This window comes from Myxocyprinus asiaticus, chromosome 6, assembly GCF_019703515.2.
Source record: "Myxocyprinus asiaticus isolate MX2 ecotype Aquarium Trade chromosome 6, UBuf_Myxa_2, whole genome shotgun sequence".
Classification (NCBI taxonomy): Eukaryota; Metazoa; Chordata; class Actinopteri; order Cypriniformes; family Catostomidae; genus Myxocyprinus; species Myxocyprinus asiaticus.
This window is the reverse complement of record NC_059349.1, coordinates 2,669,989-2,697,216: the sequence shown is the minus strand read 5'-3', so window position 1 is coordinate 2,697,216 and position 27,228 is coordinate 2,669,989. Positions and strand designations below refer to the sequence as shown.

Sequence of the window (27,228 nt, the reverse complement as noted above, 5' to 3'; positions counted from 1 at the left end):
TACGATAATTCCAATAGCACATGAAGGCAGCATAATTATTGACCATAAATCGATTCCATTCATGATTCTGTGGTTTGTGATTCAAATCCAGAGTGATTCAGTGCGATTGGGTACACAATTTAATTAAATGAACATTAATGACAGACTCAGTCACCATTCACTTACATTATATGAAAGATGCACTAAAATTGAATTGTGACTGAGATTAACATTATTAAAGGAATTGTTCACCCAAATATTATATTTCTCATTATTTACTCACCCTTATTCCATCTCAAACTCATGTAACTTTCTTTCTTCGGTGGAGCACACAGATATTTTGAAGAATGTATGAAATGTTTTATCCATAAAATGTAAGTCAATGGGGTCCAATACTTTTGCAGTGGAAAAGGAGTAACATTTTGGTCTGTTTTTCACCCCAAACCGATTGTATTACTTCAGAAGACATGGATTAAAATCACTTGAGTTGTATGGATTACCTTTATGCTGCCTTCATGTCCTTTTGTGAGCTTGAAAGTTTTGGTCCCCATTGCATTGGATTGTATAGAGGGGAAAAAAAATAAGATGATTTTGCCATGTCTATCACATTGCCGAATGTGGAGGTGATTGTGTTGAAAGATGAAAGACCTGCAATTTGCAGTTTCTAACATGTCTGGCTTTCTCTTTGCCTTGGATATTGAGTATGGTACCCAAAAGGTCTTCATGAATATGGGCACTAATTGCTCTGCAACTGTGAAGTCCCTTAAAACTAAACTCTTTCTCTGACATTAACTTGCATTTGTGAGCTATTTTGCTAAATAGCCATATGTGTGGACGCATTTAAGATTTATGTATGTTATAAATATATATGTATATTATATTATTAAATATGCATTTGTTCTTAATTGTAGTCATTTTCTTTATTCTATAGTTAAAAGTCTGGCATTAGCATTTGTTCAAATTGTAAATGTGAAAAAAAAAAAAAAATAGTTGTTGCTGCTGTTGTGGGGTTTAAAAAAAAAAAGTTGGAACAAAACCATAAGCCTGCAGTTCTAGCTTTATTTGATTGTTTTATATAATGTTAACTGGAATAAAACACCTTTTTAAGTAAAACACAAGTCCTCAGAACATACTTTGAGTCATGTCAAGAAAACATTACTAGTTTAAATCATCAGCTGAACAAAAGAGTACAAGTTCAGTGAACACAAGACCTTACCTCTGTAAATTGAGTTAAATGAACTACTAGACCCAAAAATTTAGTAAACTCAAAAAAGCTGTGCAGCAAGTTGCCTTAAAATTTTAAGTTGAGTTGACACACTACAGCGTGTTCAGGTGTGTTTTTTCGACTGATTCCGCTGCAGAACACCGATGAGTTTTGAGACTTCTTGCTTTTATGAAACCGTTTCCACACTGATGACAGGTGAAAGGTTTCTCTCTAGTGTGAATTTGCATGTGTAAATCAAATCTTCCTTTACGCGTGAAACCCTTTCCACACTGATGACACGTAAAAAGCTTCTCACCAGTATGAACTCGCATGTGCATATCAAGGTTTCCTTTCTGTGTGAAACCGTTTCCACACTGATGACATGTGTAAGGTTTCTCTCCAGTGTGAACTCGCATATGCAATCGAAGGATTCCATGAAATGTGAAACTCATTCCACACTGAGTGCATGTGAAAGGCTTCTCTCCAGTGTGAATTCTGATGTGCTTATTTAGGTTTCCATGATTTTTAAAACTTTTCCCACACAGATGGCAGATAAAAGGCTTCTCTGCAGTGTGAATCATCATGTGAATATCTCGGTTTCCTTTTTTTGTGAAATTCTTTCCACACTGTGTGCATGTGAAAGGCTTCTCTCCAGTGTGAATTCTCTGGTGCCTCAGTAGATCTCGGTTTAGTGCAAAACTCTCTCCACACTGATGACATGTGAAAAGCTTCTCTGCAGTGTGAATTCTCATGTGCCTATTAAGATTTCTATGATATTTAAAACTCTTCCCACACTGATGGCAGGTGAATGGCTTCTCTCCAGTGTGAATTCTTCTGGAACTTGTAGGGATTCTTTTCTCTGTCAAACTATGTCCAAGCTTACAGCAGTTTAAGGGATGTTTTGCTTTTTTTCGTTTTTCACTCTGTGAGAAACTAAAAGGTTTTTCTTCTTTTATGAATTTAGAAGAATTCTGACAGTGCTCTTCATTCAGTTCTTGACTTTCCTCTTTCACCTTCAAGTCTAAAGAGAAAACAACAAATTGTCCAAATTAATTTTTAGAGGGACAAGTATGAAATGAAATGATACTGCCTGTTGGCAAAAAAATTTGTTTTTATCTGCTCTGCATTAAAAATGAGTTTCTCTCTTTTAGGTTAAACATTATAAGCATGTGCTTTGATTCTAAAGCAAACTTCTCCATCACACATTTGAACATTTTGTTTTGTTCAGGCCTTCAATTGGATACTGGAAACCTTCTGGCAATCATAAACTATACATAAATGCACGGTTGATAAAGGTGTTGATTACTAATTCTGGAGGTATCTACTCAGTGTGATTGCTTCTGTTTTAGGAATTCCTAAAACTGACCCAAGGAAGAATCTAATTCCCTAAACTACCTAACTAACACTGGTCTCCTAGTTTTCCAGCTGCTGGTCTCACAGTTGCCAAGCCCGTTATGAATCAGAGTCCACTGAGAAGTTGGCAGTGTCCTACCTTCAGCCGATACTCAGTCCAGACGATCTTGTATCCTGCAAAACACGCTAGCAATTATACCATTACACTTATCTCACATATCCCATCTAGACTTCTGCTGCAGCATAATAACTCAACCCAGTTTCTGCTTTGCCCATTTATTAGTAGAATATATGGCAGGAGGTTCAGATGCAGCTGTGGAACTCACCAAAAAAAAAAAAAAAAAGGTAGAACTTTTTTTTTTTTTTTGACATTTTGCAAAAACATATTGCAAAAACTAAAGTTAGATATGCTGTAAATCCACCAAAGACTGAATAAGGGAGATAAAAATAATTCATTACGCTTGTCTTAATGCCACCCCTGATCTGATCAGCTACATGTGTGTGGCGCGCTCCAAATGAGCGTGACAGGTTAACAACACGGAGACTGATATAAAAGACAGCAGTAATATTCCCAGTATGATTGTAGCTCAGCTCGTCTATCATGCAGGTATACACCGGGTTAAGACCATAACTGGCCTCGGCGTGCGCATGTTGATGAACGGTCTCCTTTCTTTTCACCCATAAAAAAGTATTAGTTATGTGACAGTTATGGGCGCTTCATTTCAAATCATGGAGAGGCTATATATGGAGGAATCAAACATCCGCCGCTCCTTTTGCCATAATGATTCAGATAGATCGCTAATTATTGCTTTGTTCTGTGACGTGCTTCAAGTGTACTGCATCTATAGCCAACATTGGCAAGCGATCATTTTGACAAACTTTGCTAGTTGAATTGTAATGATAAATTATTTTACACTCTGTTGACAACTTCCCCCTGTGGTGCATTTGTAAATTTTTCTTGCACACCTTTGTTCCCTATAATGAAAATAACTTGGATTTCTCTAACCAGGTTGCCTTGGATTCTAATAAAAAACATACAATTTAAATCATGTTGGAGTACATTTAAAAGAATCATGAATTGTCCATAAATTTGATAAAAATTGAGAATTATTATTATTTTTATTTTTTTCATATTGCCCAGCCATAAACAGAGCAGACTGTTTATGTCTTTTTTAGCCAAAAGTCGATGTATAAACACAGCTACAAATACAGCCGTGGCTGCACAGAGTTCCTCCTATTCCTTCTTGCTTAACAGAGTAAGCTTCAAATAGTAAGACACATTATTTTTATAAACATTTCCTGCTCGCTCATGCTTAACCCCCAAAATTCTCTCTCCATGTTTGTGGCAGGACAGCACAGTCAGGGTTGGGAGAGTTACTTTTGAAATGTATTCCACTACAGATTACAGAATACATGCTGTAAAATGTAATTTGTAACGTATTCCATTAGATTACTCAAGGTCAAACAAATCAAATCAAATCACTTTATTGTCACATAGCCATATACACAAGTGCAATGGTGTGTGAAATTCTTGGGTGCAGTTCCGATCAACATAGCAGTCATGACAGTGATGAGAAAGTACCAATTTACAATAACATCAAATTAACACAACACAATTTAAACATCTGTTATACACATAATTACACTCAACAGTATACAAATAATAACATACACTGTACAGTATACAATACACACTATATAGATACACATTATTCAATACAAATAAAAAATAAAAATATAAAAAAGGTATATATATATATATATATATATATATATATATATATATATATATATATATAGAATGTACAGTATTGTACTGTATTGACATTCAGGCTGTCGGTTGATAGTAAGTTGTTAAGAGAGAATATAATATAATAATAATATAATTTATGACAGTCCGGTGTGAGATATAAGAGTAAGGGTAATAAAGTGCAGTGCTGAAGTATTTTGATCGTGGGAGATCAAGAGTTCAGAAGTCTGATTGCTTGGGGGAAGAAGCTATCATGGAGTCGGCTGGTGCGGGTCCTGATGCTGCGATACCGCCTACCTGATGGTAGCAGTGAGAACAGCCCATGGCTCGGGTGGCTGGAGTCTCTGATGATCCTCCGAGCTTTTTTCACACACCGCCTTGTATATATTTCCTGGAGGGAGGGAAGCTCACCTCCGATGATGTGTCTGGCAGTTCGCACCACCCTTTGCAGTGCTTTGCGGTTGTGGGCGGTGCTATTGCCATACCAGGCGGAGATGCAGCCAGTCAGGATGCTCTCTACAGTGCAGGTGTAGAACCGTGTGAGGATGTGGCGGTTCATTCCAAACTTCCTCAGCCGTCTCAGGAAGAAGAGGCGCTGATGAGCCTTCTTCACAACGACTTCAGTGTGGATGGACCATGTGAGTTCCTCAGTGATGTGGACACCCAGGAACTCCATTGATGGTGATGGGACTGTGTTCTCTGTCTTTTCTTCTGAAGTCCACCACAAGCTCCTTTGTCTTACTGACGTTGAAGGAGAGGTTGTGCTCCTGACACCAGTGTGTCAGAGTGTGCACCTCCTCTCTGTAGGCTGTTTCATCATTGTCAGTGATCAGACCTACCACCGTCGTGTCATCAGCAAACTTAATGATGGCATTGGAGCTATGTGTTGCCACACAGTCATGTGTGTACAAGGAATACAGTAGTGGGCTAAGAACACAGCCCTGCTGGGCTCCAGTGTTGAGGGTCAGTGATGAGGAGATGTTGCTGCCTATTCTAACCACCTGGTGTCTGCTTGACAGGAAGTCCAGGATCCAGCTGCACAGCGAGCTGTTTAATCCCAGAGCCCGGAGTTTCTCATCTAGCTTGGAGGGCACTATGGTGTTGAATGCTGAGCTGTAGTCTACAAACAGCATTCTCACATAAGTGTTCTTTTTTTCCAGGTGGGAGAGAGCAGTGTGTATTGTAGATGCAATGGCATCATCAGTGGAGCGGTTGTTGCGGTAAGCAAACTGCAGCGGGTCAAGAGAAAGAGACAGCACAGAGCAGATGTAATCTCTGATTAGTCTCTCAAAGCATTTGCTGATGATGGGGGTCAGAGCAACAGGACGCCAGTCATTTAAGCAAGTTATTTTTGATTGTTTTGGAACAGGCACAATGGTGGATGTTTTAAAGCATGTAGGGACTACAGACAAAGAGAGGGAAAGGTTGAAAATGTTCGTAAAAACACCAGCCAGCTGGTTCGCGCATGCTCTGATGACGCGGCCCGGAATGCCGTCTGGGCCCGCGGCTTTGCGGATATTCACCCGTCGGAAGGATCGGGTTACATCCGCTACAGAGATGGAGAGTGAACTAACCTCTGTAGCTTCAGCCGCGAGAGCTCTCTCCACGAGGGCGGTGTTATTTCCCTCGAAACGAGCATAAAAATTATTTAGCTCATCCGGGAGAGAGGCAGCAGTGTTCATGGCGGAGTTTTTATTCCCTTTAAAGTCCGTGATGATGTTAATTCCCTGCCACATGCTTCTAGAGTTGGTGGTGTTAAACTGTCCTTCAATCTTGCTCCTGTACTGGCGTTTTGCGGTTCTGATAGTTTTTCGGAGGGCATAACTGGCTTGTTTATGCTCCTCCGCGTTCCCGGAATTATAAGCAGAGGTCAGCACATTAAGTGCCGCGCGAGCATCGTTATTTATCCATGGTTTCTGATTCGGATAGATCCGTATTTTTCTGGTCGGAACCACGTCCTCCACGCACTTTTTGATGAAGCACATTACGCTATCAGCGTAAAGCTCGATGTCGTCATCAGAGGCGGACCGGAACATCTCCCAGTCCGTGTGATCAAAACAGTCTTGTAGCGTGGAATCTGATTGGTCTGACCAGCACTGGGTCGTTCTGAGGGTGGGTGCTTCCTGTTTCAGTTTCTGCCTGTAAGCTGGCAGAAGCAGAATGGAAGAGTGGTCCAATTTGCCAAATGGTGGGCGAGGGAGAGATTTGTAGCCATCCCGGAAGGGAGAGTAGCAATGGTCCAAAACCCGGTCCCCTCGTGTGTTGAAACTAATGTGCTGGTGGTATTTTGGTATGACTGATTTTAAACTGGCTTTATTAAAGTCCCCGGTCACAATGAACGCGGCCTCAGGGTGCGCGGTTTCCTGCTCACTTATACTCCCATGCAGTTCCTTGAGTGCCCGGTCTGTGTCGGCTTGTGGGGGAATGTACACGGCAGTGATAATGACCGCTGTGAATTCCCTCGGTAGCCAGAATGGTCGACACAGAAACATGAGAAATTCCAGATCAGGAGAGCAGAAAGACTTGATAGAATGTACGTTCCTCTGATCACACCAGGATTTGTTGATCACAAAACATACACCACCACCTCTGCTTTTACCTGAGAGGTCTTTCGCTCTGTCCGCTCGGTGCACGGAGAACCCCGCGGGTTCAATGGCTGAGTCTGGAATCTCCGCAGACATCCAAGTTTCCGTAAGGCATATAATGCAGCAGTCCCTTGTATCTCGTTGGAAAGAGATCCGCGCTTTCAGCTCGCAGAGCTTGTTATCCAGAGACTGAACATTTGCCAGTAGAATAGTGGGTAGCGGGGGTCGATTTGCACGGCGTCTTACTCTGATGAGAACGCCGGCTCTGTTTCCCCTTTTCCTTTGCGTTTCCGCGGCCGTGTTGCCCAGACAAAGGGCTCCGCTTGCGTGTTTGTAAACAGCGGGTCGGCATTGAGAAAGTCCGGTTTATGGTGTGAAATTGCTGAACCAATGTTCAAAAGTGTTTGTCTGTCGTAGACAATAAGGCAGACAACATCCAAGACAAAAAAACATAAGAATTGTGAACAAAAACAAAACACTACTATGTTGTGTCGGAGCTCACAACGCAGCAGCCATACTCGGCACCATCTTGAGTCAACCATTAGGTCAGTAACGTATTGTAAATACTTTGGATTACTTCTTCAGCACTGGTAGATTTTTTCACTTGTTTTGACTATAAAAACTCTGCCAGTACAGTAAGACAAAATACACGTTAAAAATACATTCTCTGAAAAACCTAAATATCTTATGCAGTGTTGCTTCTAAAACAAGATAAATCAAATTGATCTTGTCTGAAGGATTTTTAGATATTTTTATAGGAAAACAATACAAAAATTATCAAGAATATGATTTTTGCCCAAATATCAAAAGGTCTTACTAGAAAAACAGAAATGATCAAATGTGAATTTTCTTGATAAAAAATATGATTGTGCCTGGTAACATGTGCATGTAAAATGGCTAGAAATAGCATTTTAGCTTAGCGTAAAGCTGACAATTTACACAAAAGTTTATTTCTATTTCTTCTGCTTCAAACTTACTTCTCTGTCTGCTCGTATGAATGTAACACATCATAAGAAAGTGTTTCACCGCTGTTCAAATGCACTTTGGACCACATCATTTATATGTATAAATGTTTTCCATCTGAAAGGACTAAATATTAAATGAAACAAATGACAATAAACTGCAAAGTAATCTCTTCAGTAATCAAAATACTTTTTGAATGTAACTGTATTTTAATTACCAGTGATTTAAATTGTAACTGTAGTGGAATACAGTTACTAATATTTTGTATTTTAAATACATAATCCTGTTACATGTATTCCGTTACTCCCCAACCCTGAGCACAGCGCAGAGCAGCGGGGCTTAGCGGAGGGTCAGTTCCAATGCACACCATGGGAGGACAGAGCTCCAACAAGCTCATTCCCTTTTTAATTCTAAATTGCTGATAAAAACAGCTATTGTGAAGTAAAACTCTAAGAAAGAGAAGTGTAGCAAAAGACAGAAAAGAGACAAAAAGGATCTCAATTTTAGGGTTTCGTTTACAACATGTTTTTTTTGCAATTAAATATAGCTTTGTCTTTGCAATCTTTTTTTTTTTTGTCAAATATATTTGACATCATATTGACTTCATAATACACCTTCAAGCTTAAATAGACCTTATTCACAGAGACACCACGTTTAGTTTTAGGCGGGAATGAAAACGAGACTGTGAAGAATAGACTTACAGTCTGCTCACTCAATGGCATGCACTGTATAAAGCGTCTAGATCGCATCTAATTTTCACAACTCGTGTTTCCTGGAGTTATTTTGTCTACTTAAACTTCTTGGAAAGGTGCATTTTCTATGTTTCCTTCCTTTTGCTTTGTTTCCATTCCTGTCGAAAATCAAATATCGCACTACTGTGAATAAGGCCTATTGGTCTATCAGGTCTATTGGTAGGAGCCCATGCATCAACTCATGTAACTCAACTTGAAGGAAAGAGCAGCCAGTTCTCTCTCCTCTGCCTGTTTTCTCTTTTCTAATTTGTTTCTAAGTTTTCCCACACTTTTTTTTTTTTTTTACTCGTGACATTTGAGGTATTTTTGCTAATACAACATCTTGCACAACTACTCTTTTTTTTTTTTTTTTTTGAGTAAACATTGCAAACAGAGGATCAGTGAGTCAAAGTTAGTGCCAAAAAAAAAAAAAAAAAAAAAAAGGATTTCCCCGTCCAGCTGCCCTGACTGTCAAAGGCTCACAAAAAGTTGCTGAACTTGAAGGAAGGATGAACTTCCACTCAATCAAATTAGAGATGATCAACTGTTTCTGTACTCAGTGCTTGTACCTTCTACATACTGGCTGACTCAGATGCCACAATTCCCTAGAACGGCTTAAGCACGAACCCTGAGGTCTCAACTCGATGTGTCAAACTGGATGCAAAAAACAAACTAATGTAATCTTCCACCCCTGGAGTGTCTCAGAGGGAACCTTGGACAGTCGTACAGGAGAAAATAAAGATGAATATCGGGTCAGATACAACGCTAATTACTTGTACTCGTGCCTGTAAAAATGCTCTGATACCAAAAAAAACAGATACCATCTGATGTATGAATGTAATACTTAAACATTCAGTGCACAAATTAAAATCATGTTATGTACTTGTGTGAATATTTATTTCTTTATTATTATTATTTTTTCTCCCCTTTTCTCCCCAATTTGGCATCCCCAATTCCCAATGTGCTCTAGGTCCTCGTGGTGGTATAGTGACTCGATCCACATCAATCCAGGTGGCGGAGGACGAATCTCAGTTGTCTCCGTGTCTGAGACTGTCAATCAGCGCATCTTATAACGTGGCTTGTTGAGCACGTTACCGCTGAGACCTAGCGCATGTGGAGGCCCACGCTATTCTCCGCAGCATCCATGCACCTCACCACGTGCCCACCAATAGCGAGAACCACATTATAGCGACCATGAGGAGGTTAACCCAACATGACATTACCCACTCTAGCAACCGGGCCAATTGGTTGCTTAGGAAGCCTGGCTAGACTCACTCAGCATGCCCTGGATTTGAACTTGCGACTCCAGGTGTGGTAGTCAGCGTCTTTACTTGCTGAGCTACCCAGAAAAATTCTATGCCGATAGTTGCCAATAGTTTTTTTTAATATTTTTTCATTTCCAACTAAGAGTCCCTACTGTGTTTCGGGCTTGTTTATACCTAAAATTCCTGTGTTATGCACCAAATCCTAATTTTTCTAGTCATTATTGGGCTTTTGATTGAACAATAAACTGCATCTGGGATTTTATTAATTCTGGACTCTTTATCTTTGCCCACCATAGTGAAGAACAATAAATGTTTTGACATTCTATATTGATCGGTGCATTCCTAAAATTTACAATGGTTTTACTATAGTAACCATATTTTAACCTTCATATTCATAGTAAAACCATTGTAATAATACAGGAAAACAGAAACTATGGTAATAAAATTCATAATTTTGTAGTTATTATAAACCATAGTTTAACAATATTAAATCTATAGTAAAACCATGGTTACTCTATAGATACACAACACTGATAATGCAGCTCCTATCTACTTGAACAGCGGAACACTGAAATCTCAAAACGTTTGTCAAAATTAGGATCAACAAACATATTTCAGATCAGCAGTCAAATCTGACAACACTGGAATCATAAATTGTGCTTTACCTCAGATTACATAAAAAAAATAAAAAACAAAAAAACAATTTCCCCGGCTAATGCACATGCACGTTCTAAAGTTGATTGACAGGCGATGTCTGTAGCTCAAAGGTGATTGGCTCTTTTACCTGTAAGGCAAGAATTCCTTTCTACATCTCTTTACTGTTTGGCATTTCAATTTCTCCCATTCATTTTAATAAAGTGGCCCGACTCTGCTAAATAGGCCCTGTTCCAAAGCCCTATGCCTTTGCGGTCCTCCTCTAAATCCAGACTTTGTTGACATAAGCGAATGCAGAAAGAAGTGAGCACTAATTAGCAAGCCCATGGCAGTGTATGAGTTATAAAAGTGTGCATTTGGGACAGACTTCAACACTTCAATCAGATGACGCTTTTTTAGACATTATGTTCTTCATATACACACAGTAATGACTCCCCTGCTCTTACTTGAGCCAGCACTAAAGAAAACATGTCCACCCCATATTTTCCAGCTTCCTGTGGGTTTTCCTGAAGAAACACTATATCATCTTTTTTACGTTTAAGAAATAACCTTCCTTCCTTTTTATGGGGTACCCTAATCCATTCACATTCCATGTGGAGAGAGATAACCCACTCATACTAACATTTGACATTTTTATATAATAGAAAAAATAAACCGTGTGTCAAAAACAAGATTATATAGACCACATTCCCCATTACTGCAACAATCAAACCCTGAACAAAACAAAAAGAAAAATAGAAAAACGTGCGCATTAACCCCACACACAACAGCGCCAACTGTCGTCAACCCCTCTAAACTCAAAAGGTCCATGTACTCGCCCCCGTGACAACTTTGCCATCGGATTGCTCAAATCCGGTGCTTCTGCACAAATTTTGTGAGGCAAAATTACATAACAGAAAATACTTTGTAAAACAGACCCCAGCCAACAGGCAGAATAAACACAAAGAACATGTAGATTCATTCACAGAACTGTCTCGAAGGTGTGTTCCTCCACAAAACAAGCTCCAGCTGATATAAAGACGTACAGTTTCCTCGGACAGACAACCAAGTGATCAGTGAGCCAGCTTTTATGAGTGCAGCAGATGACGTAATCATTCTAATGTCCCTTAAAAATATTCCACAAAAACAAACAAAAACTGTCCCGAAGCATTGTTATTTCACAAAACAAACTCCAGCTGTCCGGTTCCTCGGATGATCAAGAGCCAAACTCACTCTGAGGCCGCGCAATAAAAAAAATAAATAAAACAAAACATGACTTACTCAGCCCGTCAACTTTATAAAAGGCATCATTTATGTGAGCATGTAGATATTTTGTGGTCATCCATATTGTCCATTCTCAATCTGGCCAGGGACTTCAGTATAAAAGCGATCTTCCGTCAATGCAGAAGTTTCTTGAAGGAAGTGTCATGCCACAAAACAAACTCCAGCCATGAGGCGGAGCCAACGCAAAAATAAACAAAAATGGCACTCAGCTCCCTCAGACAATCGAGTCACTGAACAGCGAGTCAGTCCACTAATATAAGAAACATCAAATGGCTTACTCCAATGTATTTCAGAAGGAGACTGCCAGTTTGGGACATGTAAATACTTTGCTGCCATCTTTGGCGTCTATTCTCAGTTTGGCCGGAAACATCAGTGCAAAAGCGATCTTCCGTTGATGTAAGAGTTTCTTACATTCCTTGAACCGATCGTGTTTCTCTCGTCGAATTCGCAAAGTCTGGGAACAAAAAAATACTGTGATTCTTCCAAGAAAGCTTTCCTTTGCTCCTCGCCTGGCGCAACACGAGATCTTTATCAGATGATCTCAGAAATCTGGCCAGAATTGATCGGGGCCTGTCCCCCTCAGCAGATCTGCGAGCCAGGACTCTGTGTGCTCGCTTGATTTCCAGTTTATGGCCTATGTCATGTCGAGCAGACTCGGGAAGAGCTCGTCCAGGAATTTCACCATATCTCTGCCCTCTTCATGCTAAGGAATTCCAACAATCTGTATGTTATTCCTTCTGCTCATATTTTCGAGATATTCCAGTTTTTCCAAAATGTATTCCAAGTCTGTTTTGGAGGCGGGCGGATTAGCGGATAATTCCCTTTCCGATGACTCCAGGTAATCGATCCGCTTCTCAACATCTGTCACTCTTGTGACCAACTCAGAGAATTTTGTTTCCATCGCCGTAATCGATCGACGTATTACAGCGAGATCCTCAAAGTCAGCAACAACCTTTGTCAGCATCACCGAGATGTTGGACAGTTGACGCTGAATTTCTTCTCCCGACGCACTTTCCAAATCGAGTCCCCGGCTCACGGCCTGTTCGGGAGTGTCAGCTTGAGCATGTAAGTGTCTTTTAATGTCTCCAGAGTCTGAGGATTTTGACTTCTTTGCCATGTTTACCTCAAAGAGCAAGTATGTAACTGGGTGTATCGAATCTCACTGGATTATAACATGAAAATAATTAAAAAACTAGCAAAGTGCGCAGAGCTAGTCGCCCACGCGTCTGCTTCTCGCATGGCGTCACGTGTCCTCCAGTTTTATACATTTTTATTTGAAAAGTCATGGCATTGATAGAAAGGATAAAGGAACAACCCTTTGAAACTAACTCTTGAATATTTGTTTTTATTAATGACTAGTGGTCAACCGATATATCGTCGAGACGATAAATTGGCTGATATTCTGACATTTTTAAATATCGCATCGGCCGATACATTTTCCTGTTTGCTCGATTTTATTTTTTGAGGGCACTGAAAATCGCATGCTTGCATGTGAATCGCCTGAGACATGTAAACAACCAGTCACGGTTCATTTTGTTGCATCGTGTTACTACAATAACAGGCTGGTGTGTAACACAGTGTCATTTAAACGGTCCACATATCAGAGCATCGGCAGACGCGTTTGCACTCATAATGTTAAAGTGCTCACCTGTTTCATTCTCCCTCTCTCTCCTCAACAGTTCCCTGTAACTTTTAACTGTCTTATCTAATGAGAAAAATGCAAATATCAGTAAAACTAATATCATATACCGTCTGCAAATATGCACATATCTCGTTTAAACAGTTGTAATAAACCAATCTCACAACATGAGCAGATCCAGCATCCTGTGGAGTGCTCATTTATTTACCTCTAAAGCACGTATTCTATCAGCCTCTCCTCAGAAATTCCCTGTCACATTTAACTTTCTTTTCTAATGATAAAAGGCAAATATCAATAGAACTTCTATCATATACCATTTGCAGATATCTCGTTTAAACAGATGTAATTCATGAACCTCACAAAAATCCAGCATTTTCTTCCCATCGAGCACTCATATTACATCTTCCTCTGAAGCCTGTACTCTATCAGCCAGAATCAAAAACTTCAGGATCAAAAGTTCCTCTGATTCACAAATCATGATGGTCAGTGGTCACAATTCAAGCAGGCGATCCAGGCCGTTTAAACTGTAAGGAGATTGCTGCAGCTCGCTGGATCCGCACGGGCGTTTGAGTGTGACCAAAGTCTTTCTAGCAAGTCAGTCCACTAACTACGTTTCCATCCAAGGATTTTTTGCGAATAATGTTTTAGCGCATCAAAATAAAGCTGATGGAAATGCAAATTATCGCTAAAATTTCACAAGTGTCGACATAATATTTTTCCATTTAACTCTAGCGCATAAACTCTATGTCGATACATCAAACGTCATGAAAAACTGGTTTGGAAACACTTTTTATCGAGAAAATTGGCATTAACGCAAAAATGTAGTGTCACATGACAGAATTTACCCCAATCGTTAGCCTGTGTTAATCATGACGACAAGGTATAGGATCCTTGAAAGCCAATTTATTTTAAATGATTATGGATTGATCTGAACGGCATAAAGATCCGATCACTGCAAACATGACACTTCCAGGAGTGCCAACACAAATATCTCGTATCAAGACATGCACATTGTCAAGTGCACGGAGAACAAATTAATGGCCACTCTTTGTGATTAATTTAATCATGGTAGACATCCATTTATTTAATAAAGTTGCTTTTCCACACCATTCAAAATAATAGATGGCAGTCACGGAAATAGCCCACAATAAAAAAAATAAAATAAAATAAAAACAAATTCTGTGCACAAAAATGTTTTAAATTAAACACAGTATATGCAGAATACTAGGAGAAAAGCTTCAGTGTGCTTTTTTGGAACACTAACATATAACCCAATTCTATCAAATTATTGTTTAGTTTACTTTTGAAAAAATGCTGGCAAAATTCCCTATATTAAATTAAATAAATTACCAAACAAAAAAAACAAACTTTACACAAACTTAAATTAGCCTTACCCTGTTCTGTAGACGAATAAAGTCGGCCGAATGACATTTTCTACACTTCAAGACTAGAAACTATCAGAACTATTTGTCCAATGCGGAGTTCACGTTCAGAAAACGAGCTTTTGCACATTTTAATAAATCTAACACTCTTTACCTCGGATTGCATTTGCTGAGCTTCTTCAGAAAATGTAAATTGCATTATGACACTAAAATAAATTTTAGATGACAATCAAGTTCAGTTGGTCATTAAAAGTTGCTGGAGAAATATGCGGGACATAATGCAGTTGTGATGGCGATGCTTTAGATTAGATGATTGTTCAAAATAGCCTATTGAATATCAGGAATGTATCATATGTAAACCCTGATATTACACTGCATCAATGTTTCTTTAATAGCTGTGCACACAGCATATACACATTGATGGATGGTCCTTATACTAAGACCGAAAATTTCCCCATTACTTGGTGCAGGATGCCAGCTTGAACAGGGCCATGACGATTCCCTTTTGGGTCGGAACCGGTGGCAACCTGCGATAGGAGCAACATCAGGACCAATATTACAGTCCTATCAGAAGGGCAACTGCTCCCTTTTGATTGCAATTCCTCCTTGTAAGGGGGTTCAGTGGAAAGGAGGCGGCGAGAACCAGCTTGACAACTTAAATAATAATTTAATAAACAACTTAAACAAACACACAACCAAAAACCACACAGTAGAGCTGCCTGCAATTCTCTCTCTCTCGAACTGTTGTCCCCGGCCGCCTTTATCCCTCGCGCACCCCATCAGGCTGACTGGGGACCGGGTGTGTCTCATTCCAGCCCGGCCCCGCCCTCCTCGGCTCTACACTCCTCTTCTGATTGCTTTTATTTGTGAAATTAAAATGACAGTAAGCTGGCTAATTTCAATGAATTATATCAATTCTCTCCCCATTTTACCTAAACTTCGGAGGAAAAAAATTAGGGACATCTGGGAGGCAAATTAGCGATAAACACACATTTCTGTATGGAAACGGCTTAAGGACAGATTTCTTTTGCGATAAACCAAAACTTATGCGACAAAGTGTTTTTTTAGGCATGATGTCATCACGCACATCATTTTTACCGATAAAAGGCCATTTGAATGGAAACAGGCAGATTCATTTCGCATTTTCACTTTGTCGATAACAAAATAGCATGAAAAGTGGATGGAAACTAGGCTACTGGTATCATAAATGCCGCTTATGTACCTCAGATAAATAAATAAAAAAGAAATGCAATTTTCCCAGCTTTTATGGCTAATGTGCATGCGCGTTCTCGAGTTGATTGACAGGCGATGTCTGTATCAAAAAGGTGATTGCTCTTTTACCTGTAAGGCGGGACTTCCTATCTACATCAGTTGACTGTTGGGCGTGAGAGCTTCTTGGCTGAGCATTCCAATTTCTCCCATTAATTTTAATAGAAGTGGCCCATCTCTACTAAATAGTCTCTGGTGCAACTTCAAGGTTAAAGCGCTTCACATGTGCTATACGTAAATGTCATATTCACTATGCACTGTATGTGCACTTGGTTTGATTCTGTATTTTTTTAGTAAATGCAATTGCTAACGTGGACATGCCATCCATGGTTGCTGGACTACTGTGTGTACTGTTATTTCCCTCTTCCTAATAATTAATTTCTTCATGTGCAAAAAAATTTGAAGACTAAACAGAAATCTGTAGAAACTGCTATCTACAATATAAAATACAATATTATTTTTACAAAGTTTTGTGTGAAATTGAGTAAATATAGTGCTAAATTTAGCAATTTTATGTTTTTATTATTTACTATATTAAACTGTGTTATATATATCCACATTGTATCGGCCTATCGGCCACCCTGCACCCTGGATATCGGCATCAGCCATTAAAAAACCCATATTGGTCGAGTAAAGATCTAGTAAAGATCAGTAATATAAGTAGTTTAATATCACATTTCACTTCAATTTATTCTGAATTTACTTGATACTGCTTTGAAAATCCTAAAGCACTTTTTTTTAATCTTATATTTGTCACTTAATTTGTATTTCTTTGTTCTATTGTTTTTAATTTGTTTCTGTTGCTTGTAATTTGTGTCTTCTCATTTTATTACTGACTGTTTTGTCTTTAATAATTACTTAACTTGAAACAATGTTTACTTAAATTAGTAATGGTCGAAAATGGTTTAGAGAATAGTTTAATTTAACTGGTACTGGTTTCGACTACTAAAATTGTAGTATTGTGACAACACTGCTTACAGTGTTGGCCTTTTTAAATTTTGCATGGCAGATCTTACTTGGGCTGGGTGACATGGCCAAAAATATCACAATATTCTTTCATATTGTTCAATATCTATATTTATCACAATATACATTCGCATTTGTAAAAAAAAATTGAATTTCCAAGTTGGCAGAAAAAAAATGAAGAAAAAAAAATCCTAAACAGTCAAAATAGTCTATACAAAACTGCATTGGGGACCCAGAGACAGCCAAAGCAGTGGGGTCTTGTGTCGAGTGAAGTTAGATATGAATGTTAAAAGATCATCTGTTCGTTTTGAAGCATGATGACAGCATATAATTTTTACATTCAAATTATTTGTATATTTCGTAACATTCAGAAACCCAGGTATTGGGGCATAGAAGCCCTTGTGACTGAGGAATGATATTGTATGGCGGTTCATGAGAATTTTTTCATGATAAAATTTACTGAATGGCTCATTTTTATATTTTCATTAGTGTAAAAGACTAGGCTAAAAACTAGTAATTTTATTGTCTTTCCTTGTCATCCATGCCAGAGATGATGACATCTGATTAATTTGAACAGCAATCTATTTGTTTATTATTAAAGGCTCGTAACATGCTGATTAATAAAGCTACATTTAGAAGGAAAAAACGTTATGGTCTAAAAGCGCTGTAGAACCGCGTTAACTTACGCGGCGCCTCATGTCTACCTTCATGCGGGGAAAAGAGGCAACACATGCAGAGTGGGACAGGGCATTAATGAAGCATGTTCAGTGCTAGAGAAAAATATTCGAGAATACAGTGCAGAAAGATCAGATCTGATGTACACAGCACTGTTGTTTTGTGGCACTGCTCACTAGAGACGATGAGAGGGTGTAACAGTCGTCATGATGTCTTGCGGTGACTGGCGTAGCCTAATCGTTAGCAAGGCAACTAACAGCAACTTCAAACAGTCTGAGAGGGCTGAACTGCTCGCATTTTAGCGACACGTGCCTGATCATCTAGATGTAGAACACATATCGAATTTCTAAATATCGAAAATTACTCAAAAGCTTACCATCGATATCGTGGATTTTTTTATCGCGATAAATATCAAGATCGTTTTATCGCCCAGCCCTATATCTTACTATAATATTTTGAAAAAGTAGACCTCATTCCATAGAAGTGTGAGCACCCCTGCTCAATGTTCTTATTATTTACCATTCATGCAGCAATGCTTATTAATATGAAAATATTAATAAATATTGTTGCATAAATAACAAGTAATACATCCATTCTCCACACCTAGCTAATTGTGATCCAATCAATAAGGTCTAATTTAACACAGAAAACAAATAGAACAGAGAGAAATACAATGTAAAAAATGTACAATTCTTGACATCCCACCCCGGACCTCAATAATATACAAACCCTGGTTACAGCCCTGGGAATGATACAGTTTTTGTTTGATTTCCTCTAAGAAATTAATGCCCTCTAACGTGACTGTTTGGACAGTTTTTTCATTTGATATGAACATATGAAATTTAGGTTTCATAATTCAGTATAGGCATCGATATTTCAGTTGATAACGTATGGTCAATGCTAATGCTGTTAACCTATATGTCACAGGCAGGGGCTCACACATTACAACGGGGGGGAATAAAGAAAAAAAGCCCTGCACATTGCTGTAGCTTGCAAATCTTTATTAGTTTACAGCATTTCAGTCAAAGATCTTCTACAGGCATTCTATTAATTTCTCTGAAGATTCTTCCTGTTGTATATCACTGAAACAATCATGATTTACCCACAAGTTTCACCAATGATGCTGGCGATGAGCTCGACTGAACCAGATAGGCTAATGTTCATGGTGGTGGACTGATTTGAATTTTTTTTTACACTAAAGCCTCATGTCAAACCATTTGTATTAGCCTCTTGGACTGTTTTGTTCACAGTAGAACCTCTGGCAGCCAAAACATGCGATGACATTAAGTTCCTCGCTTCCTATGTGGCCAAACCAGTGTGTTTGCTAAATCAAAATGTTGTGATTTGAATGCACTTCATTTTAAAAACATTTCATTACTGTTCTGCATATCCCTATTCCCATTTACTAGTGAGTCTGGTGCATTCCTTATATTGCGTTTTCATGGGCGTGACTTATGATAATTGTAAATGAATGTGCACACACCCCCTAATTACGAATTACTGGAATTCACTAACATACCCACGTTTTACTGACAAATCTGGTGGGTTCGTGAATCTGGAGGAAAGTTTTTGTGAAGGTCCATTTTACGCTCAAATAAGTGATAATTTACACATATATTTACGAATGTTTCATGAATGAGGTTACGAGAGAAGTGTTCTTAAAAGTATTCTAACACATTTTTATAAAGTAACTGTATTCTGAATACAGGTGCTTGAAAACGTAACGGGGGCTGAATAGTTACTTCATTTTTGTATTCTGAATGTGTAATGGCATTGCATGTATTCCATTACAATCCTGGACGCATGAGAACATACACCAACAACTAAATATAGCAAAGACAGAATTAACGGGATAGTTCACCAAAAAATGTAAATTCTCTCATCATTTAAAAACAAAGCCCCCCCCTCCCCACAAGATGCCGCCCTGGGCAAATGCCCATGTCGCCCATGCCTAAATCCACCACTGATAATATGTATTATATATTAAAATTATTGTAAAATATTATTATTGTTTTTTTAATAAAAAATCTTTATTTGGGGGCCTTTCTCTGTAAATATTGATTATTGATTAATTGTGACGAGTTCAACTAAATCAGCCCCTGGCTTTTGTTTGAAACTTGTTAATGCTTGTGTTATTTTAATGTAAATTCGCTGGATCAGTTATTCTAAAGGAGTTTAAGTAAAATAATAATACAAAGTGCCATTGTATTTATTTAATAAATGCATTGTACATTATTGGTTTCTTTTTTATTAAAATAAATAAAACACATTTTTCATTTAGTCATAAAGATTTAAAGAATTTCTTTTCTGAAAGCAGCTAGTGATGCAAAATCATGTGTAAATGTTTCTGATGAGGTGCAGGTGATGTTCATTAGCGTCTCCCTATGAAGCATGAAAAGTAAACACCAACCTATTTGTTCCTCGGTCTCTTCACTTTTTATTCTGCATGGAGTTTCATAAGTCATGTCTTCACTCTCTTCTTTAATAAACTCCATCTTTTGACAGTATCAGGCAGATCTGTTTGTGAAAAGCTGGTTTACTCGTCATACCTTGTTATAAGCCAGAATACTGACCCACAATGCGTCCCAAAACTGGAAGAGGCTTCAAGTTCTTCTTCTAATGTTTCATGACGGCTGGCAAACAAGATTTTAGTGCTTTTGCTGCCTCCAACAGGAAAGAAGTGTGGAGCGTCTGGACTAGAGAGACGAATTGTCCCTGATGGCTCCTGCTGGTAGATGCTGGAACTATAGCAAGCATTTATTTATTTATTTTTATTAAACAACACAAAGAAATACAAAATGATAAAATATTATATGCCAGGTAGGGAGAAAAGATTGTACCTTTTGAAAATAGTTACTGTCCTCACAGCTTTTTTATTAGAAGAATTTGAAATCAAATGGACTCTTAGAATACTCACAATACCAAAACAAGTTAAACAAATATTCAGTTCGGGGATCACATTCATCAGAAATAAACCTCTGCGAAAACCTTCTTGTAGGGTGGCACCAATGTATCATTCTACAAGAAGCTTCTTTAATGTCATTCTATATAAAAGTTTTCTGAGTCAGAGCCCACACTCTATCCCATTCAATGTCATCTACATATCTGCTCCAATAATAGGTAGCACTAGGATGAGAGACAACTTCATGTTGGAAGAGAGCGCGGACACTCTTATTATTTGAAACTGAGGTAAGGCATGATTGACCCACAAATGTTTCAAAAGCATTGAGATGTGATGTGGCTCACTCTGAAAGGAATGGTCAATATAGCCCTTCATAATGATGATAATCCCTGAGGGAATGGCACAAAAACAATAGCATATTCCCTTGCCCTGACTGGGATTCCGAAATGAGATAAAAATTTCTTCCTATTTAAAAGGGACACCTCAATCATTAAATAATTGATTAACCAATATAATATTGTTCTTAACCCAGTTGTTAAGTGTTATCCCATAAAAAAGTGATTTATTTTTAAACAGCATATCTCTGTTGTGCCAAAATTATATGTTTGTAAATTAAGGTCCAGGTTAGAAGAAATTGTTTATGGAAAGATGATAGCTTGGCTGGAATTTTGTTAGGGTTGTAATTGAATATAAGCAAAAATGTAGACCTAATTTAGAGAAAATGTTATTTGTATGCAATTCCACAAAGAGGTGGGATTCCTTAAATGTGGTTTAATCCAATTCGTTTTACATGTATAATTAAAGGGATAGTTCACCCAATAGGGAAAATCCTCTCATCATTCCTCATGCCATCCCAGATGTGTATGACTTTCTTTCTTCTGCAGAACAAAAATGAATATTTTCAGAAGAATATTTCAGCTCTGTAGGTCCATACAATGCAACTGAATGATGATCAGACATTTGAAGCTCCAAAAATCACACAACGGAAACATAAAAGTAATCCATACGACTCCAGTGGTTACATCTATATATTCAGAAGCGATATAATGGTGTGGGTGAAAACCAGATCAATATTTAAGTCCTTTTTTACACTTTCACTTTTACATCTTAAAGCCACATATAGTGCCTGTTTAGTTTCACTTTCACATCTGAAAGTGAAAGTAGTGGAGATTTAGAGTAAAAAAAAAAGACTTACATTTTGATCTGTTGAAATTTGGTTGGAAATTCAACATCAAGTGCATCCTGGCTTTGCAGAAAAGCAGTAGAGTGCCGATGTACAATCTTAATTTGCTGCTTCTGGACTTCACCACTTGGTGGTGCAATCGGTGTTGATGAAGATCAAGAACAACATGAAGAAAAAATGGACAATTACCAGTTTTGACAAATAATTTGAAAATAAATTTTGGCTCTGGGGTCCAATGGTGGAAAGAGAACTGAAAATCTCTACTCGAGTAAACGTATTGCTACTGAAGAAATAATTCACTGTAGTGTACTGAGTAGAAGTACTGAGAAATATTATGACTCAAGTAAAAGTAAATAGGTAGTTTGCTAAAAATTACTTTATTAAGTAAATTACTTGAATTGATGCATTTCTGTCTTTATACTGTGGAAGGCTTTGTTTGGAAAATGTTAATAAAATATTATTGTTACATATTGATTAAACATTTGAATGGACTGACAGCAATAAATTGAAAATATTAGTAATGTAGCAATGTTATTACTGATTGAAATAAATGTTTTACATTTTTATTTATTTTAAGCAGCCTATCACCATGTAGCTCTTGACCGGTTACCCACTGAAGCTAAGCAGGGTTGAGACTGGCCAGTACCTGGATGGAAGACCTCCTGGGGGAAACTAAGGTTGCAGCTAGAAGAGGTGTTAGTGAGGCATGGGGTGCTCACCCTGCGGTCTGTGTGGGTCCTACTCCTAACACTCCAGTATAGAGATGGGGACAGTATACTGTAAAAAGGCACTGTCCTTAGAATGAGACGTTTAACTGTGGATTTGACTCTATGCAGCGTATCGTATCTTTGACAAAAGCTACACCACTACATCATGCCCGGTGTTTACTATCGTCAGTTTTGAATCAGAACTAAAAATGTCCGATACAAAAGTTAATCGTTCATTTGAGTCTAACGTGATCACAAAGTGTTCTGAATCGGTTCGCAATTCAATCTGAATGACTCAGAAAGCACCCGCATGCGCTGTTGAATCATTTGGTTCGCGCTCTCACTTGGAGGTATCTCAGTAGACAGGATGTGACATGAACATTTGATTCGGACGTGCCTTGATCCCTTTCTGGCTCCATATACAGCCTCCAGAGGCAGCATTTTCCTGGTTTCAGACGCAGGGGTAAACACGTGGGGTAAACAGACCCAGATCGCACATACATGAGGGTGCTCAACACACATTTTATGAAGTGATCTGAATTTTAACATCAGGCAATTAGCTGACACAATTTTAAATTATTTATTATTAACATTTAGATTTAAATTTTTGCATCCATAGTTTTAAGTTGATCTGTTTTAGTGTTCAATAAAACTTGCTTGGAGATGTTTTTGGACACTTTGATAAATAAATGTCCACTTTGGGAACCATGTTTCCAAATGCTATATTTTTGGATTGCTTTATCAACAACAAAAAAAAAATGTCCTGGTATATTTGACATATTGGAGAACAACACCAAAGTTAATTTAATGACTTTCCATACTTACTGTCTTAAAGGTATAATGTTATGTCACTGTCTATAAAAAAAAAACAGTCATCTCGACTCTGTGAATTATAGGCATGTTTTTTGACAATTTTTTACAAAATTAATACCTTAAACATTACATTACCGCTAAGAATATATGTCGATGCGAGTGAAAACACTGTAGACCGGAAATTGAAAACAGTCGAATCGTGGAACCCTTCCACGTTCAGGAAAAAGGTGGATAAGCTCTTTTGGGTATGCCATTTAAGCATTAAAGGAATGTTCCGGCTAGGGCTGCCCCCGACCAAAGATTTTCCTTGTTGACTAGTAGATGTTAGTTTAAGCCATTAGTCGACTAGTTGTCGCACGTTTATGATATTAATATAATTACTTAATATATATTTTTTGGGGGGCATCAGAAAATGGTTTGAGTTCCAGGGCTGAGAAAGAATGTTATAAGTAACATTGCTAACACTGTTCTATATTACAGAGAAATACTAAACCGTAATAATGAGCCTTTAAAATATACATTTTACAAGCGCACGCACGAAGCGAGCCGCCGTGACACCGGCAAAAGCGGTAATGATTCTGAATGTGGGGTCTGTGTGGGTGCCTCGTGCTGTCCCCCCCGCAAGATGCCGCCCTGGGCAACTGCACATGTCGCCCATGCCTAAATCCGCTACTGATTAGGCTATTATCAAATTAATATTACAAGTAATTTGCCCGTAGACACAGACATGTGCTTGAAGAAACACACTTTATTATATTATTAAGAACAGATGACAGAAAAGCCATCTATGTGCATGTATGACATGCTGTTTGTACGGAGGCGTGCAGTCTCGTGGAACACGCATATGTAAAAAGTTATCACTGTTTCTTTGTTTCTGTCTTCTGAATTTTTTTTTTTTTTTGCAAGAACAATATCATCTATGAATGCTACAAATGACCTCAGACATCTCAGCTCAGGAGGTGCTTTGAGTTCAGTTCACTTTATTTCCACAGAGCAGTTCATTGTGACCACAACTCTGCAGCCTATACATCTGTGATTAAAACATAAAATACAAAAACACGTTCACCTCAAACCATGATTTATATTTCAGTGATTATTATCATTATAATTATTATTTTTACATTTATAATTGTTTTTATGTCTTCATTTGTGTAAGTAATTTTCAGCCTGCATGTTTAGACGCATACTTGCCTGACGGTAAATGACGTTTTATATATATGAGAGAGAGAGAGAGAAGCGAGGACGCCGAGGCAGGTGGGTTAAGATCCATGTGCAGTTTTAATAACAGTATAAGTAGTAAAACAAAGTAACAAAAGGGAAAACAAAATGGCAAGCAATAGTAAACAAAAGGCAGGCAAGGGTTCGGTACACAGGCAGACAGTCCAGAAAGGCAAACCAAGTAAATCCGATTACCCGAGAGGGGTAATCCTGTAAACAGGCAATAAATCCACAAAAACTCACAAGCTGGCTGGGAAACACGAGAAACAGGCAGGAGTCAAAACACAGGGAAAACGGGATGGGTAAATAACGCTCAGAAATGCTGACAAGACTTTGCACTGAATGCGAGAAAACAGGGGACTTAAATAACCAGAGTTGATATGGAACAGGTGTGAGAGTAATCAGTCTGAATGGAGGAATATGGGAAATGTAGTTCGTGGGATGTTAATACTCTGGGGATGGCGACCTCTGGCGGCGTACAGGAGAGGTAGCAGGTGCCGCAGGTGTAACAGAGCTCCCCCCTGCGAATGGCTCCTGACGTGAGGAGATTGTCTGCATCTGGGTCTACCTCAACCTCTGGGAGCGGGACGTTAGGAAAATTGTGATGGAATTCAGTGATGAAAGCAGGGTCTAGAATGTCTTCAGAGTTCGTCCAGGAATGCTCCTCAGGGCCGTAACCCTCCCAGTAAACCAGGTATTGAAGCGTCCGACCCCGGTGTCGATAGTCTAGGAGCTTGTACCCGAAAGGCTTCCTCTCCATCAATGAGGAATGTGAAGGGGTCTCTGTGGTTCTTGAGGGCCTTCCTCTCTCGGAGGCATCACAGGTTTGAGCAGGGAAACATGAAAGGTGGGGGAAACACTGTAATTAGCAGGGAGCTGGGGTTTGAAAGATAAAGGATTTATTTGACGAAGAATCTTGAAAGGACCTACATTCCTGGGACTAAGTTTCTTGCACAGGAGTCACAGACAAAGATCTCAGGTAGATAACCAGCCCCATTGTCCAGGAGCATAGTTAGGGCCAGGGCACTGATGGAGATTGCCTGTTCACTCTGTCAGCGAATGGCATGCTGTAAGTGGACGTGAGCTTGATCCCAGATAGCCTCGCTGCGCTGCATCCAGTTGTCGACTGCAGGTACATCAGATGGTTCCCCGGACCAGGGAAAGAGTGGGGGTTGAAAAGCTAAGATGCACTTGAAAAGGCGTAGTTCCGGTAGCTGGTTTGAACAGTGATATCTGAGCATATTCTGCCCAGGGCAGGAAACGGCTCCAGTTGTGCTGGTTGACTTGACAGTAGGTCCGGAGGAACTTACCACGGTCCTGATTTAAACTTTCGGCTTGAACATTGTATTGAGGATAGTAACCAGAGGTTAGACTCACATTGACGTCGAGCAGTTTGAAGAATGCAGACCAGACTTGGGAGGTGAACTGGGGACCACGGTCAGAGACAATGTCTTCGGGTAGGCCATAAAAGTGGAAGACGTACTGAAACAGGTTCTCAGCACATTCCATAGACGAGGGGTTGTTGGTTCTGAGCTTGGGTGATGTCAGCAATTATGTCCCATTTTACAGGAGCGACAATGAGAATAGGTGGGATAATGGAAGTCACAGGGTTGTTGCCAGTGGTGGACCCATGAATGCGGGACAGGGCGTCGGCTCTGGTGTTCTTGAAGCCAGGTCGAAAGGTGATGGTAAAATCGAACCTGGAGAAGAGGGACCATCAAGCTTGACGAAGATTTAAGTGTTTGGCAGACTGAATGTACTCCAGGTTGCGATGATCTGTGATCACCAGAAGAGGATGACGAACTTCCTCTAGCCAGTGTCTCCACTCCTCAAAAGCCATCTTTATGGCTAAAAGTCCATGGTTGCCGACATCATAATTTCTCTCAGCAGCTGATAACTTGCGTGAATAGAAGGCACAGGGATGGAGTTTAGCAGGAGATCCTTGTCATTGGGAGAGCACCGCACCAACTCCCGAGTCCGAGGCATCCACTTCCAGCACGAAGGGTCGAGTGGGGTCTGGATGATGGAGAATGGGGGCAGTGGTGTAGCGACGTTTGAAGTCATCGAAGGCTTGACGGGCAGGAGATGTCCAATTTAGTTTCTGGGCTTTACCACGGAACAATGAGGTGAGTGGGGCAGCCACCAAGCTGAAACCTTGGATGAACCGTCTGTAGAAATTAGCAAAACCAAGGAGGTGCTGTAGTTCCTTGACAGACACCAGTAGTGGCCACTGCAGTACGGCTTGTACCTTGGAAGAGTCCATGGTGACCCCCTCGGGGGAGATGACATACCCCAGGAAAGTGATGGTCGACAGGTGAAACTCACATTTCTTCATCTTGGCGTACAGTTGATGTTGACTGAGGTGGTTGAGTACCACTCTGATGTGTTGAATGTGCTCATCAAGGGAAGAAGAGTATATCAGAATGTCATCGATGTAGACTATCACCCATTTGTCAATAAGATCTCTAAAAACATCATTAACAAAGGCTTGGAAGACAGATGGATTGTTGGAAAGTCTGAAAGGCATTACCTGGTATTCATAATGGCCAGTGTGTGTAGAAAAAGCTGTCTTCCATTCATCCCCCTCCTGGATGCGGATTAAATTGTAGGCGTTACGAAGATCCAGCTTGGTGTAGGTCTTGGCGATTCGTAACTGCTCTAACGCTGCTGGTACCAGAGGGATGGGATAGCGATACTTTATAGTAACTGAGTTCAGGCCTCGGTAGT

General features: G+C 39.3%; 1 protein-coding gene across 1 annotated transcript; it reads right to left on the bottom strand.

The window, feature by feature from the left end:
* Positions 1-977: 977 nt before the first annotated feature.
* On the bottom strand, positions 978-20,280 carry LOC127442956 (gastrula zinc finger protein XlCGF8.2DB-like). Its single transcript, XM_051701394.1, has 2 exons — positions 20,089-20,280; positions 978-2,204 (listed from the first exon to the last, which is right to left on the bottom strand). Exons 1-2 carry the CDS (start codon positions 20,171-20,173, stop codon positions 1,297-1,299), a joined length of 993 nt encoding a protein of 330 aa, XP_051557354.1. The 5' UTR covers positions 20,174-20,280; the 3' UTR covers positions 978-1,296.
* Between the last annotated feature and the right edge of the window lie 6,948 nt (positions 20,281-27,228).

Bases quoted from the DNA above. Each gene is read 5' to 3' on its own strand.
- LOC127442956 (XM_051701394.1), bottom strand. From the start codon at position 20,173: ATGGAGTTTATTAAAGAAGAGAGTGAAGACATGACTTATGAAACTCCA. The intron at 2,205-20,088 runs GTTGGTGTTTAC...TTTTCTCTTTAG, and splicing joins AGAGACCGAGGAACAAATAG to ACTTGAAGGTGAAAGAGGAA.